Source organism: Panonychus citri, unplaced genomic scaffold, assembly GCF_014898815.1.
Source record: "Panonychus citri isolate SS breed McGregor unplaced genomic scaffold, ASM1489881v1 Contig00077, whole genome shotgun sequence".
NCBI lineage: Eukaryota > Metazoa > Arthropoda > Arachnida > Trombidiformes > Tetranychidae > Panonychus > Panonychus citri.
Window position 1 is genome coordinate 862,839 of NW_026515482.1, and position 17,759 is coordinate 880,597.

Sequence of the window (17,759 nt, forward strand, 5' to 3'; positions counted from 1 at the left end):
AGTCATAATTCTGGTGAACAATTTTTTCTCCTTCGAACTTTTTTTTCTCTCCTTATTTAGAAGTTATTTCCTCTTTCATTCTAAATTCGAATCTTTTTTTCGCTATTTTTTCTCTCTTCTTTATTTCGATTTATCATCAGTTGTTTTTATCTCTTTTTCTTGACACTCATTCTCAGGGAGTCAACCTCATCTTCCCCACTGAGTAATTGTTTCCGTTCTGAGAGAAAAAAAGATCAAAAGAAAATCAAAGAAATTAGAACTCAATATGGATTAGAGACTAATGTCTGATCATAAAAATCATCGAATCAGTTCCAATGAATTCAAAAAACATAAACATGGAAAAGATTTTATTTTCAATGTTATTCCACGAAAAACATGATGAATTTTGTGTATAAATCCAAATAGATTCTAGAGGTTTGTCGAAGGCCTTGTTAGCAGCAATGGTCGTAATTCTAAACACACAAGGTTAACACTATGATTAGTTTTACCAATAGATGACCTGCAAATGACCCGAGAAGAAAAAAGTTATCATGCTAATGAAACTAATATGGCTGTAGTTTTATCTAAATGATATAGATGAAGATATAATAATAATAGAAAAGAGGAACATGAAAATAGACTTGGAAAAAAAGACTCATAGTATTTGCATTTTATTCATGCTTTTTTATTTCCTCATTGAGTTTTCATGTTATTCTGAAGAGGAAAAAACAAAAACAATCATCTACTGTTTTGCATCTCACTTTCTCGCTTCCTAATACAATGTGATGATGAAGATAACGATCATCATCTTTATCACACTTTCCAAAGTGATTATCATATCACTCACTGCAATCTGCATCCTCATCACCTTTCAAGTCACATTTCAGAATATAATATTCTTTCACCTTGACGATAAGAAGACATTTTCAACTTTATCTCCACCATCACTTTACTCATCACTTCAAAATCGTTATCTAATCTGGCTTATCGATTCTGTTTCTATTTCTGATCTCACCTTATAATCTAATTTTTTTTTCTTTTTCTTCTTTCAGGTTTCGTTATCAATTTTCATCCTTCTATCATTAACTTTCTTCCTTCTCGTTCTCATTGAGATAATACCAACAACCTCCCTTTCGGTGCCACTTCTTGGGAGTTACCTTTGTTTCACCATGGTATTGGTTACCTGTTCAGTTGTGGTGACAATAGCAATACTAAATGTACACTTTAGATCACCTTCAACCCATAAAATGGCTCCATGGGTCCGAAAACTGTTCATCAGAACATTACCGAAAATATTACTCATGAAACCTCCGCAATACCGATTTGAAAATGTAGATGAAGTTTATGATAAATGTTTAAAAGATCAACCAAATTCTGGTAAGCTTATCATCTTATTATCATCATCATCATCTCACTGTCTTCATCTCTAATCGTTTGCAATATATTTATGATACTTATTTGAATATTAATGTGATATTCATAATCACCATGAAAATTGTGAATTCAAATTCCAGCCACATGAAAAAGCGGGCAAAAAATGTTCATCATAAATCATCTAACTTGCTCTCTTTTCCGGTCATGTCAATCACGATTAAAAAACATATACAATGAATTTGAATACATTTTGTCTACAATTGTATCAAAATTGACCTCATACTTCAAGAAGTAATCATATCATGGGATAAATAGTAAAATAATTCAGTTCTCCGTTGAAAAACTGCAGATAATGTTCAAGGAATATTATCTTTTCCATGGTGATGATTTTCTGTATTTCTCTTGATTGTTGTCATGAAAACAATTCATCAATCACTTTAACTAAACTAATAATATGATTCAAACTGTTGTCAATCAACATACTCCATTTATATAATACTTGAGATCTTATTGTTGGGAAAATTTTTTCTTCCACCATTTTCATCCACTAACCCATTATATTTTCTTGATATTAATATTTGCTTCATCTTACTCAGATTTTTTCAGCCATGTTCATCATCATCATCATCATCATGACTCCTTTCATCTTTCAATAGAAACTGGAAGAGAGATGATGATGAAAAAAAAACTCGACTATGTAACTAGAGCCATTATGAAGAGTATTGTGTTACTTTAGCATCTTCATCCTCATCTCCATCTTCATCTTCATCATCTCACTCCTCTTATATTATATAAGAAAGTTGATTATGTCAAAATGATGAACACAAAGATGATGATGATGATGATGATGACTAACCAGGTTCGACATGATGAACTAAATTAGTTTCCATCATCTTATTATTATTTCTTCATCATTCAACCAGAAATTTCAATTGATTTAATTAACTTGTTTTAACAGTTATCGTCCTTTTTTATAATAAATTCAACCTTAAGTAACGCTCAGAAATCATCAGTCAACACGATTTCTCACTTTCCACTTTTATTTTCAATCTTTCTTCATCATGAATATAATGAAACTAATTTACTTTTCTCATGTTACTATGATTAACTGTACTTCACATAAAGTCATCCACTTTAAACACTTGACTTGATCTTAAATCCAATATATTAATTCATACACTTGATTTAACTCTTTAACCTGTCAAGCTAAATGTTAATGAATAACTTGAAACTATTGAACAATTGATTGGTTTAACTAATAATAACATGCTACATTATCAATAGGTTAATCTCATGATAATATGAAATTCATTTGTTCACTCATGTTTATCATCCACTTTATCATGATGATTCAAGTCAAATTTTATCTCGTTGTTTTCAAATGGATCTCAGATTACATTATCTGGAGTATTCTAGAATTCATTTGAAAGATAATTGTTTCTCTGCAACAATTTGGTATTCATATGATAAATTTATTACGTTTAAAGAGAAAAAAATGATTTCAATGTAACAGATAATCGTACAAACAGTGAACTTATTTCAATTGCATATTGTTCAACATATCATGAAGATGATAAACTTCATGGTGAGAAAAAAGCGCAAAAAGATGTTAGACATTTGGTTTAGATGATTTTTGAAGATGCTGGTGAAAAGTTTAGGATTTGGAAGATTGTTCTTGTTACTATTGAATTTGTCATGGAAGAAGAAAAAAAATCATGATGATGATAAATGATTTGAAATTCTGGAAAAGGAAAGTGAAGCAAAATATTGATGATCACAGACTGAATTTCAAATGAGCAGTTTGAGTTATGAAGAGAAGAGAGAGAGAGAGAGAGAGAGAGAGATCACAAATAAGTAGACACAAAACTGAATGATGATAAAGAAGATGAGGAAGATATAATATTATGAAAACGTAATAGAAATAAACATTTGATGGGACAGAAGACGATGAAGATGAGGGAGAGCCAACTCAGGCTCTTCACTGTTCTCATCTTCATCATCTTTGTCATCATTTTCTGCCCAGCATCCAATTTCTATGGTCCAATGAGTAACTGTTGATTTTTCAGGCAGTGGGCAAAAAAACTTTTCTTTTCCATGAACATGAGCTCACACATGGAATTGATTTTGATGAGTGAACTGTAATGGAGTTTTCTTGTGAACTCCTGAATATGTTGAATAATAAATGAATTTAAAATTTTAGCTACATGGGATTCAGTTAACCGTTGAGTGATAGCAATAAAGGAGGAGAGAGAGAGAGCTAAGGTTTATGTATAACTTGATATTTGTTTACTTTGTTTTTTCATTAAAGACAAACTTTTTTTCCTCCTCGATGAAAGTTGAATCACTTATCGATAGTTGACATTTTTCTTGTTTATTATTGTAAGTATTGTATTTTTTATCTTATCATCTTGCCTCTTATCTTGAATAGTATTTGCCTTTTATTGGTCAGCTTGTGTCCTTCAATTCAATCTTGAGTTGACCTGTTCTTTTACTCTCTTGTCTTTTAGTGGCATTTTTTTCTGTCATCATATCATGTTCATTGAAGGATAACAGTGTATTCATTCAACTGAAGAGAGAAAAGGGAAGGAAACAAAATCTCAGGTTTCTCAGGAAAAAAACACATGAAAACAAGAAGATGGAGAGAAGGGGATAGTTAGTATAAAATAAGTCTATCTCTCTCTCAAGTGTATCTTGTCTTTCTATTCATATACATGATGAGGAAGATCATTTCCTTTTTAACCTTCTTTTCATTTCAGTTAGCACTTCACTCGAAACATTTTGAATATCATCTCATGAATTATCACCATGTAAACTTTGAAAAGTCGAACAAAAGTAACATCATGATAAAAGGTAAATGAAAAAAAATCAAGAAAACGGAAGTAGCAAAATAAAAATCCGGAAGGGGAAAGAAACAGAGAAACGTCTGAATCAATTTTGTAATTGAGCCGAAACTCAAACATTCATTTGTTTGCTCTAATTAATCTGCAATGTATTAATAATGATAATTAAACTTTTATCGAGACTTTTACCCATAAACTGCAAAGTCAAACTTGACGAGGAGAAATCCCCACTCATAATAATTTTAACCAAAACTAAATGATGAATGCAAGAGCTAATCATCGGACCAGTAAACAAATACTTGAGTTTATTAGCAGCAAGACAAAAGTCCACTATTTTGGAGCCTTTAGTAGTTGTATCATAACAATAATATACAGAGCTTTTCTGGATGCTTTTTGTAACACGCAATGAAATTTTGTGGTAAAAGTTTAAATTGAAATGCTCTTTAAACTGTTATTTATTGAACAATATTGAAGCATCATGTTATTACATGAGAGAATATAAGATTCAAGTGTGTACATGGATAGCCTGAGGATAAATTATATGAAAAATTTTTCATGTTAATCATGAAACCGCCAGAAAAAAACTAAACTAATACAATTCAACTCTGTTAATATTTTTTATCTAGAGGATTATATTTTTTTCTTTGTAGTGCTTTTTATTGGCTAACATCAAATTCACCGCTAGTTCTTTACCTCCTTCCAGGTAACACATACTTGCCTTCAGGCTCAACATTGAAACCAATGTGAGTTTTACTATGTAGCTTCAATTGGAACGAAGAGCACGTGATGAAAATAGGTTCTTGATTTTTTTGTTTGCAATGTCACAGTCGCGAGAATCTTTTTTTGTGAAAACACCTGAAACTCTGTGTAAACTCAGTATTTCTCATTGATACTACTAATCGAATTGATTGTATTCATATTGAATATCATGTTCTGATTTGGAGCTTGCGTGAGGTCTCAACTTTATTTTCTCTTCATTTTATTGCTTCTTGATAAACTTCATGAAATGTAGATTTAGATTGAATTGATCAGATGATTTGTCTCAAAACTGTTGATTGATGCAGAAAAAAAGTTCCATCTTTTTCTATTGTCAATATTCATGATCCATACAAATTGGTTCTTGAAACTTGTTTCAGCTGCACTTATATACACAATACTCTGTGACGATCATGAAGATGATGATGGTTACATTTAAATAGTGTTGATATTGAACAAGCTTGCCAGTGGATGGAGGAGGTGACGAGCATAAAAACAACAGGAAAAAACACCAATATAAAATCAAGTGAAATAAACAATCAACCTTAACATAAACTCGCAACGAATCAAGAATACAAAAGCTTCAATTCAAGTTAATGTTTGATTGAATACACAATTGGATTCATTTGGTGTTTACTCAGCCTTTTTTCCCTGATTCAAGATTGATTCTGTTTATCTTGAATCAAGAGGATTTTCATGATGATGATGAAGCAAGTATGATTGAGAGAGACAGTAAAAATTATTGTAGATAATAATAAAGATAAAAGTTGAGTAAATGATCAGAAATAGGAAGAGGAAAATCTTTCAGCTGAATGAATCTGTTGTGTTCATTGAAACATATTATTCTCAGCCAATATAATAAATAAATACTTTTCCATGTAACTGTGAGTTTCTGTTTTCAAATTCAAGAGGAAAATTACATGGAAATCACACCAATCATGGTACACGTATCAATGAGTTTATCGTGATGCACAAAATCAATTAGAAACAAAACTTGTCTCAATGGTCACAACAAATCTCAATGGTCACTTTGTTTATGTTAAAATCGATAATGAAATGAATTGTTCATTGAGTTTGTATTCAAGGTTAATAATTGTCATGATAATCGTGGTAACAATATTAGTATTGTAATAAGTTAATTTTGAGATAGTCAGTTAATACAGTTCCAATTCTTTTTCAGTCTCTAATAGTTGACGTCAATCAAAATGTTACAAATGTTTCTCTGTATCTATTGATATTTATCTCATTTGAAATAGAAATAAATTGTTCACAGTGATTACGCTTATCATTAATCTTTCTTGAAATTGTGAACGAGTGGACAGAGTATTTTATTATGGAAAAATTAAAAATGATTTTCAAGGTCATTGAGGTCATTTCTCGAATGACGCGTTGAAAGGTCATGTTAAGTTCGTCGTGTGAAACCAGATCACTATTTGAACCTTATTTAATCTAGAAAATAAAATAGATTAAATCTGATTTCATCCTCGTCAATTGGATACTAAGATGTCTCCTTTGCAGCTATTATTTCAGAAAGGACGACAATCTAGAAGGCTAGCATAGAGACACGTTGTACATGACTAATTAATCTAATTTCTAATGTCATAATAAACTCAAAAAAGATTATTGTTAAGCTGACTCGATAGATAAGATTTTTCCTATAAAATGGTGGTATTTTCATAGTGAAAAGTTGAAAAATTGTGTAGGAAATCTTACACAATCACAAGATCTCTCTCTCTCTCTCTCTCTCTCTCTGATGCAGAGAGTTGAAGCGCCTGTCCTCGTGGATCGAGGTTGTAAGTTCGACAACAGGTGATACATTAATCGATGATGACCCAATGAGAAAGAGAGGGCAGCACCCGTCAGCTGAAATGACTCCTGGGATTGAGTCAGCCTCCCTAGGTGGTGAAACCTAGAAGGGGTAAGACGGGGGGAGAATCGGCTATGGGGGGAAGCTAGTGACACACTCGAGACATTTACTAACTTTTAAATAAAGATTAAGTGACATTTAAGAAAAATTTAGTACCGACAAGACGACAAGTAAGGTCCGCCGGCAAAGTGCAAGATTGCGCAGTCCGGTACCATTAGCCAACATCGAGCAGTGCGGCACCACACGGCTGTTCGCAGAATGGTGGAATGTTCGGAACCAAAGACCTAATTCTCTCTCTCTCTCTCTCACACTCTCTCTCTCTCTCTTCTCTCACAGCATTGGTGAGACCTAACCTAACCTCTGGCGTGGGATTAGGCCCCTACGAATAACTTCTCACCCCTACCCCCGGGACCCGTAGTTTAAACTATATACAGCCGATTGAGTACGGCTAAAATAGTCGGGAAGGTGAATACGAAAGCGTGGAATAAGCCGAGCTCCCCAACTAGTGGGGAAGCCCCCGAAAGCCGCAACAGCCATTGTAAACCAATCTCTCTCTCTCTCTCTCTCTCTCTCTCTCTAACTCTCTTCACTAACTCTCTTTAAGTAAACAACATGATAATGAGACTGTCATGTATTAACTGTCCGATTTACATTTTATGGGAAAAACTTCAACTAGCAATAAAATAATTGCAAGAATACATGTAAAGAAGTGAAGATAAATTAAATCTGTAAAATTAGAATAAGCGATTGGACAGTATGACCCTTCAGGTTGAGCACCTAATTCCCCAAAGCGCCAACATGTTGGAAACAAAATGCTCTCAATTGGACCATTGAGAGTTTTGTACATTTTGTTCACTGCCACCTTACAAAGACCTTGTTCAAAACAAGAATAAGAAGCTCTGTTTATCCAACGTTTCTTATTACTATCGATATTTGCATGGTAAAAAAATGAACCTAATCTTTCAAAATAGTGACCTGAACCAACATGATAAAGAAAATTACTTTTTGCGTTTTTAGGGAGATTATAATTAATAATATAATGCTGTTCACAATAAAATTTCAGTACAACGGCAACGTTAACGTCTTTTCCAAAGAATGAAAAGACCGACTTATTTATCGTTTCATAGATATATTTAGCGAATACCTGAAGGCTTATGGGACTAAGTGGATTTTCTAAGCCCACAGTTTCATTCGCAAAGCGATAACAGCTCTCTTTATGAGCCGTACAATTGATTTTTTTCCGTGAAGTTAGATCAGACCATGTATTCAGAGGTGCTGGACGTGAAGCTATCGAGTATTGTGTTGTAAAAGACGCAGAAAATAAATGTAATATGTAATAGACTGAGAAAGAGCAGGAAAGAAACAAGAATAACCCAAATTTACCTTTGACGATTGTGAATAGAAACTTTATGATCAATGGTCGATAAAAGGTAGAATAATATCTTCTGATGTTATATCGAGAAAAGTTTATTATCAAAGCGAGAACTGTTAACAGGACAGTGAAGATACAAACGGAATAATCGACTATCTCAAGTGACGATAATATTCCTTTGTTAATTACACCAGTTGACGAGTTTGGGTAAATGTTCAAAAAGACACAATTAGTACTTCCCATTACTGGCCCAACGGATACATTGACTTCTGTACCGTCCAGAAAGTATAAATATTCATCTGGAAAAATCATATCAACTGCACCTGATTTGACAAGTGAAATATCACCTTCCTCAACTTCCGCATTGTTAATAAACAGCCTGGGAACAGTTCCTAGCGTATTGTCGAAGATAATAGCCTGAAGGTGGGGTGAGTAAGTTGATAGAACTTTTAAAATATCTTGAGAAACATTCATTATGTATCACAATAAAAAATACTGACTCAACGATTACAACACCAGAAACTAATAAATTAAGTCTGCAGAGTAAAGAACAATAATCGATAAAATAGTTCTATAGATTTCAAGTTCATCATTCTAATCGATATACTATTGGTTTTTATGACTGTTAATGTCAATCTAATAATCATTAAATTGTGATGCTGTCTTTATATTAACAGCAACTCAAACAAAGTTATTAGACTACCTGTAAGAGTTTGTTTAGTTGAAAGATTCAACAAAAAAATGAAATGACTTTTTCAACGATCACACAATTATTACGATTCACGTCTTTTGATGTAAACATTGAAGAAGAACCTGAAGCCCTCGAAGATATCAAAACATTGGACAGATTGTTAAATTTCGCAGTAATTTATTTTAATAGGACCAATGTTTTAGGAGTCTACGCTCAAAAATAGTAACGAGTTATAAATTTTTCTCTATTCTCTTTATTTTGACTTTTGACTATTTTCGTATCCTGCAACTACTGAAGGGTGTTCATAATAAAAACTTAAAATTATTTTTGGCTAACACTTATAAGGAGGGTCTCCCATTTTTTTTCACTTTTTTATCCTTTTTAGTTAAGGACCCAATTTTTTCTGGTAATAGAGTTTGACATAGGCTATTCAAAAATATCTTCGGTTTTCATTTCTAAACTCAAAAACGGGAGATATGCAAGGCCAAAGTGAGCAACTTCGCTATATTGACCAGGGGATTTTTCAGATCATTACTATATTCGAGATTTAGATAAACCTTTATAAGGCCTATAGATCGATATGCTTTACTTTAGTTCGTGGTCAATAGTTTTGGTTCTATTTCGGTTCGAAAAAAATCGGATGATTTGTCCGCGATCGTTGAATACTGATCTCAGGCCAATGAAACTTTTTTTTATAACTTACTCTAATATGGGTCTACAAAAGTGAACTGAAATATTTTCGATATCTATCATATTATAGAAAAAGTTTTTTATAATGAATAAACTTTGAAAAGTCTTTTAAATCAAGTTTAGAGTCTAATCAGCAATTGCTGTCGATAAAAATAGTAGCTGAGCTCAACCTGAAAGGTTCAGTTACTTGATTTGACTCTAAACTTGTATTAACATATGATATAATCCAAAATAACATATCCTGATTGTCTGATAATCTTTTTACTTGTTTTATCAAGTTTTTCAGTTTGTCTTTGACATTCAACATCTATTCACACAAATCGCTTTAAAATCATTACTTAGGGAAAATGAAAATTCCAATCTCATTTTTTGGTGTTTTTCCATTATAAGTAATGTATTCAAATCCAAAAAGTCAACGTTTTTCATGTTCAAAATTTTTCTATGGGGTCTTACATGTATTTTGAGCCTCTAATCGTTTTAAAACTTTTTCTATAATATGATAGATATCGAAAATATTTCAGTTCACTTTTGTAGACCCATATTAGAGTAAGTTATAAAAAAAAGTTTCATTGGCCTGAGATCAGTATTCAACGATCGCGGACAAATCATCCGATTTTTTTCGAACCGAAATAGAACCAAAACTATTGACCACGAACTAAAGTAAAGCATATCGATCTATAGGCCTTATAAAGGTTTATCTAAATCTCGAATATAGTAATGATCTGAAAAATTCCCTGGTCACTACAATATAGCGAAGTTGCTCACTTTGGCCTTGCATATCTCCCGTTTTTGAGTTTAGAAATGAAAACCGAAGATATTTTTGAATAGCCTATGTCAAACTCTATTACCAAAAAAAATTGGGTCCTTAACTAAAAAGGATAAAAAAGTGAAAAAAATGGGAGACCCTCCTTTGATGATTAAGTTCCATTTATTCTTTATTATTTCATTATCTAAACAGAGATAATCTTAAGTCTTTAATTTGAATACCATGTAGTATTGTTGAGTAGTTACATTGAAACTTAGATTTTAAAAAGAGAGAGGCGGGAAATTGCAGGTCTTATCACTGATATCACTGATAAGATCACTCATGAAAATGAGAGCAAGAGCGAGAATGAGAGTGAGATTTTATCATTAGAATAGCCGTTCGCATCAATACTAACTTTTAATGCATAAATGACCTTGACATTTAGGTATGACCTTGAACATGTTCCATATATGATACAGTGCAATATCTCATACTAGTTCATGAGTTAAATAATAATACCCGTTTAAACCTATTTTCAATCGGTCACAATTACTAAACAGAGATGCCGATTGGACTGAAATTCCGGTCAAAGATAATTGGTATTATGATGTACATACTGAGTAATAATGGTTTACTCGAAAGCATAGTGTTATAACAAAACTTCTTATTTTCCCGTAGAACTATGTTAACAATGTTAAAATCGACTTTTAGTCGCACTGTAGCTCTACTCACAGAGGTTTCCTCAAAAACTCCATCAACATGTGCATTACTATGTGTGACAAGATTATGCACAAGCAATTTGAAGTCGATATTCCAGGGGTCTTGTTCAAGAGTCTTACCATTATTTTTATTAGAATATTATTTATTCATCCATTCCCAAAATGCGCTGGTGTGGGTTGGATGAATTTTGGCTGCTCGAGGACATAGTCTTTCTCTCCCATTGTCTCACTCTCGCAAGGTATAAATTTAGACTCAAAGGTTTTTCTTTTGGAAAAAAGTGACTCTCTGTTATTATGATGTAGAGGTGTTGTCCATTCCAAGAGAGAAAAATTCAGCCAATTCAATTCACCAGATTCAAACTAATAAATATATTTCACTCTGCTCATACATGTGTATATCCTCTCAGTTATTATTTAGCCTGAAAATTTCTGTTTTCATTTATTCTAATAATATAAAAATGGGACTTATTGCTAACTGATTATTAATATCGAAAACGGTTGAAATTTTATCACAATTCTTTTAGTCTTCTAGAATTTATATAACTTCTTAATGATATTCATCAATAATAATGATAATCATATGGGTACCTTTACACCAATAATATTATTAGACATAACTTTTTCTTTTAAGAACTTTTATCCTACAGAAAAATAAATAAAAGAAAATTTATCAAGCTCTACTTTTCATTTCATTCTCTCTCTCTCTCTTGCGACTATCTAAATGATTGATAAACTGCAACTCAGATGCAGTTGACAATGTAACCCTTTTACGAGAGTATTCCTGGTATAATTATCTGTAAACAGAATCAAAACTTATTGTATTAATATTTTGAGTAATGATGAAAATGTTTATTACTAAAACAAAGAAATAAAAAGAAAATACAGAAAATACAGAAAAAAACTTCTAAATAAATGAATCTCTCCCATTTGCTTTTCCACCTCTGCCTGAGATTCTGAATAATGATCATGATAAAAATAGTTGATCTCTTTCTCTTTCTTTTTTAGTCCTTATTGTTACAATAATACATTTATGATATACGATTTAAAAGCATTTATATATGTTGCATACTCTTTGAATGAATTGAAATTAATGAATACAGAAGCAGGGAGAGGGAAGTGGGAAATAGTTTCAAGGGTGGAGGAAAGGTTAATCATAGTGAGGATGAAAAGATGAAAAATGAACTTGAAATCTAGTCAAGTGCATGTTTGAGTTAATGATTAAAGTTAAACATTGATTTCAATCTCTGAATACATTGAATGGGAGAGGAGAAAACAGCAGAGGAAGGAAAATGTTCATTTTATCATGATACTCAAGAAGGATTTCTCTTAACTTGTAGGATGGAATCGAGTAGACATGATGATCATGGTAAAAGAATCGGAATGAAAGAAAGTGAAAAAAATAGTTCACAAAAAGCTATTGAATTACATCATTTAAAGATGATTATGATTCTGAATCTTGAGTTACTTTGATTCAGAATCATTATTATATTCGAGTAGGAAATGGAAACTAGGAAGATTGATTGAGAAATCATCATCATCAGATATTCCTGATCATCATTATAATCCAACATGTAAGATAATATCAATTCCCTGTGTGAATTGAATTCAAGTAATGATAATCAAATGATAACTGTGATTAACTGATGAAAATGTTAATCACTGGTAATCTGATATCTTAGAAAAAAATTTCTCATCATATTTCAATATAATCTAACCATTATCAACTCATATCAATTGCAATTAACTCCGATGTTAGTGTTTACAATTAAATTTAATTCTATTTGGTTGAGGCGAAAAAATCATTACACCAAATGATCAATTATTCAGTTAACTAAATATCTTAATCTCACTGCGAGCAATTGACAATCAGAATTGTAATTTACTTGGAGATCTGATTCAAATTATTTTGTCTACTTTTTTTAAACATAAATAATTATCTGAATGATTAAATGACTCAATTGAAATGCAATGCAATTTATTTTATACCAACAATTAACTAACTAACTTTGTGTGTTTAGATATTAAATTAACAATCCAATTACTTATAATCATGCCCATCGATAACCAGCAATTGATTTAATCATTCATTGATTACCTGGATTGATTCAATTTAGTTTAACCTTTAGAGATAAACAGTCAACTAATTTAATCATTTTGTTGAACAATTCAACAATTAAGTTACCATTTAACAATCAATACTAAAGTTAAACTTACAATCAAATATGCAAAGGTGATAATCCATAAGGATCATTATGTTTCCTTGACCTTCAAAAGTTTTTGAATAAATTAGTAGCAATTAAAGTGATGATTAACTTGTAAATTATTCATTAAATTGGTAAATTTTGTTGTGAATTAAAGGTAATTGTGACAATTTAGCAACAATGTTTCACTTTTTCATTGTCCGGTATATCAGTATATCAATCAAATTAACTTGAAGTAATTGGATTAGAGTTATAATTTTCATCTCAGTTGAAATGTTGGCTATCAATTTTTTGATTGTTGATCATTAATTTACTTTGATATTTTAATGTTTGAATTGTTTATCTAGCAGACTGTTGATGAAAACTAAAATAACAATCAAAAGGCAGTTCGAAACAATTAAGTTTATGATTTTAAGATGATTAATAAACAATCATTCATAAATATTATCATTTGGAAATCATTAATTTTGATAGTTTCATAATCTAATACAATTTATCAACTATAAATTAATCAATCATACAAACTGGTTGTTGTCATTATCATCAACATGATTAACTTAACTGTAAGCTAATTGTGATTACATCAATTTGAATGAGATGATCAATTTTATTAATCAATCTGTTAACCGTTTTCATTCATTAATTGTCATAATAATCTTTAATTAAGTTAACTTGAATCATCATCATAATGATTATTGTTGATTGGATTCACCCTTGGGGTAATATATCAAATCCATTGTTATCATTAGTTTTCAGGGTAAATATTCAAATAAAAAAATTGTGCAATCATCATGTTCATTCATGATATTTTACCGGAACATTTTAACTCGACAGTTCATTAAGATTAATTTATCGTTCTGATTACATCTCATCTTCATTATATTCCGGGTTCAACCTTAATGATATGTAATTAAATTATGAATCATGATGATTGAGGAACCATTAAAACTCTGAATTGGGTGACGAGGATCCATACGAACTGGAAGATAAAATGAGAAAGAGAGAGAAATATTCTAATGAAAAAATAACATTTTAGTTATTCATTCTACAGAATTAATTAGATTATCAATTGTTTTCATTTCATTAGTTTCATGGGAATCACCAGGATGATTTTAATGGTAATTATCATGAAAGTTTCATGATATTAAATAGTATCGTGAATATGAAATTAATTTTGTATTAATGTCAATCAAATTTCAATAAATTGAATGTTTGATTTGTTATTGGAAATTTTTATTCAATATAAGAAAATCAAAACATCGTAATAACAATATGAATCCATGATACTGAATAGCTATCATGTCAAAGTTCAACAAGCTAATCTAAGGTATAATTCAAAAGTTTCAAGAAGTAAGTAACAGGTATTCATCAGATTCCTGATTTTTTCCTCAACCTTTTATGATATCAAAATACATGAACTCTCAATGTATATCAACTGTTCATCAATTCTGATATTATATCAAATTGTATGAAAGGTAAAAGTATCTAAGGTTAAAGTTACTTCACCTTTCAAATGGCTGTGTGAATTTTTGTCAAGAGCAATTGAATATCACATTATCTTTCACACCCATGAACCTATTACTTAGTAATATCCTTTTATCATGTGAATATCACATTGAACTTTTTGTTATTACTTGGAGTCATTTATTTCCTATGTAATTTCACATAGGAAATAAAGTATATCCGGTTCATATATTATGATAATATAAATTTTGTTTCCCTTCAAATTTGGGACTGGACATTGAATAAGAAATGGGAAATGGTCAATGAAAGTTGCATTTCTCTTGTTAGGTGTAAACTTAAATGAACTGTATCATGATTATGATTATGATGATGATGATGATTAGTGAGAATTGCAATTGATAAGAAAGAGAAAGATAAAGGGATGATAATTATGATGATGAAAGATGATAAAAGATGATGGTGATGATGAAAATAATAATAATAAAAGGAAATGAGTATCAGCAGAAATAATTCAGGAAATTCGGAGGGATGATTATTACAGTTATGTGAGATTTGGCTCCATGTTTGTATGTATACCTAGAATTTGATGGTCATTATCATCATCATTATCATCCATACAACGATCATCATCATTGGTAACATTACCTTCAAATGGTTACCGAGATGATGATGAGTTTGAGGGAGGATGAAGATAAAGATGAGTGATGCGGATAAGATGATCAAGTTGATGTTCTTAAGGAAAAAAAACTACAATATTATTTTTCTTTCTATTATATGTTTGATTATTTCAAATGATGATGAGAAGGAGGAAAAGGGGAGTGAGTGGGTGGAGTATGTGTGTTTATATGTGTGTGTATGTGAGTTGGAAGATAAACACGAAAAAGAATAGAACTTTTCTTTTTCTTCTCTTAACCATAATAGCCACTTAATCGTCTATTTTTTTTAAGGTAGACACAAAATCTTAATGGGCACAAGTCCAAGATTATCTTCCACCCATTTTTCCGTGTTACAATGTTAATCTTTTCTCCTTTATACTTCCTAAGGTCACTTGATGATGATGATGATGACGATAAAAAAATAGTCACTTTCACTTCCTTGTTTCCAGTTGAACTTTTTTCCCCTGAAAAAGCAATCAAGTTGAGCTTTTGTGTTGCCCTCCCATCAATGTTATCATTTCAAATTATTTATTTATCTATTTTTTGTTTGTTCTGTTCAATTCCAATCATTGATTTTATTTTGCCTTTGATAAAAATCATTTAACTTTGATACTTTATATAAGCTCAGATTATCGTGATGACTGAGTTCTTGCCATGGCTTTGAAATGATCACTTGGTTTCTTTTTTCTTGGTGATGATGATTATTATTATGATGATGAGTGAGTTGATGAAACTATTAAATTAAATAGCGTAATCTAAATTGATATACTTACAATAAAAAAAAGTGATTCATATGGGTGGGAAGGGAGATAGTGGTTGACAGTGGTTGTGATGGCGGTGGGTATTCAGATACTGAGCTAATTCAGTTTTATCTTGTGTATCGCTGTTCAATTCTTGGCTTCTGTTTATCTCCTTAACTCTGCAGGGAGGTTATTGGGATTGATCTGGTCTTCTCATTACAAGACATTCAACATTTTACTTATAACTAATACTCTCTTTCTGGCCCTTTGACAAAATGAGCTCACGAAGGATGATGATAATGATGATGAGAAAATTTCAGCTGAAATGGTTGAGATAAAAGAAGTGAATTTCTATTGGAAAAAGAAGTGATTCTGAAAGTTACATGAAATGTTCTGTACAAAATCCATCTTCCATGTAGTCTTAGTATCATCATCATCTCTTTCTTTACTTACCTCAAGCACAATTTATATTGAGAATTGTTTCTCTCCTTCTCTCTATTCCTCTTTTCCTCAAGATTTATTGATCACATTTTCTGAACAAAAATTCTGTATTCTTATCCAGAGACATGGTGGACAAAAGTTTATCCTCTCAACCTTTTGAGTCTTTTCATCTTTTCACTTCAACCAAATGGACGCATTCAATTTTCATGAACAAGCATCTCATGATATCCGATGAGATTATCTCCTCTTCCCTGCAAGATTACAGTTTGTTTTTCCATTAATTTCTATACAAAACCTTTTAATCTCAGTCACCATGTTTCAATTGATTTCTCTTTTTTTTCCTCTTCCAAAAGTTTCATTGAACCAAAAGCTCATGACTACTGAGCATTGAGGAAAATAAAGTAACAAACAAAACTAATACCTGTTATTCTGAAATTAATCAGCTGATTACTTGCAAATCTTAATCAGTGTTGAAGTTAAATTTCATAGTTGAACAAAATCCAATCACTTTGGGTACATTTTATTTTCTCAACCAAAACTTTTCTTTCATTCTTCTTCATCCTTTCCTTTTCCTCTTCAATATTCACTTGCAGTTTCATCTTCATCTCAAGCAGAAAATGCTGCTTCCCATGATTAGAATGATGATGAAGAAAAGAATAGAAAATCAAGTGAATACTTTTTCCCTTCAAATTTTTCTCTCTCTTCATCATCATCATCTTATATTCACTGTTAAGATGCATTATTATCATGATAATATGCTTTTGATTCCTAATCATCATTATCTTCATTCTCTTTCTTTTGCCATCATTTTTTCTTCTTCTTTCAGAAATGATGATGATTATTTTCATCTCTTTCAACCCTTTTTTTTCTTCCTTCTCATCTCCATTGATTCAACCAACCAGAATAATTATGAACGATAATCATCATGGAGATGATAAAATTATCAAGATAATGATACTAATCATGATTCTGAATTGTAATTGAATTGTAATTGTGAAAACATAACTGTTTCATTTGAATTGATAATTTCAGGTTAGACAAATCATTTTAAGTTCACCAATAAACTTTTTCTATGTATTTATCTCATCAATTACATGGTGCTGATGATGATTACATGGGAAAGTAACAATATTGTTATTAATATAATTTGTTTAACAGTTACAATTATGTGTCTATGTTTGAATTGAGATGAGAAATAAAAACAAAATTTCCACCGGGAGGGCA

At 31.1% G+C, this 17,759-nt stretch overlaps 1 protein-coding gene across 1 annotated transcript in view; it reads left to right on the forward strand.

Annotated features, from left to right (window-relative positions):
• The window catches only part of LOC128387225 (acetylcholine receptor subunit alpha-like 1), a 31,278-nt gene that overhangs the window by 7,067 nt on the left and 6,452 nt on the right, over nucleotides 1–17,759 (forward strand). Inside the window, exon 6 of the mRNA XM_053346407.1 lies at nucleotides 1,032–1,356. Within this exon, the coding sequence (XP_053202382.1) occupies nucleotides 1,032–1,356 (325 nt within the window). The remainder of the gene's footprint in view (nucleotides 1–1,031; nucleotides 1,357–17,759) is intronic.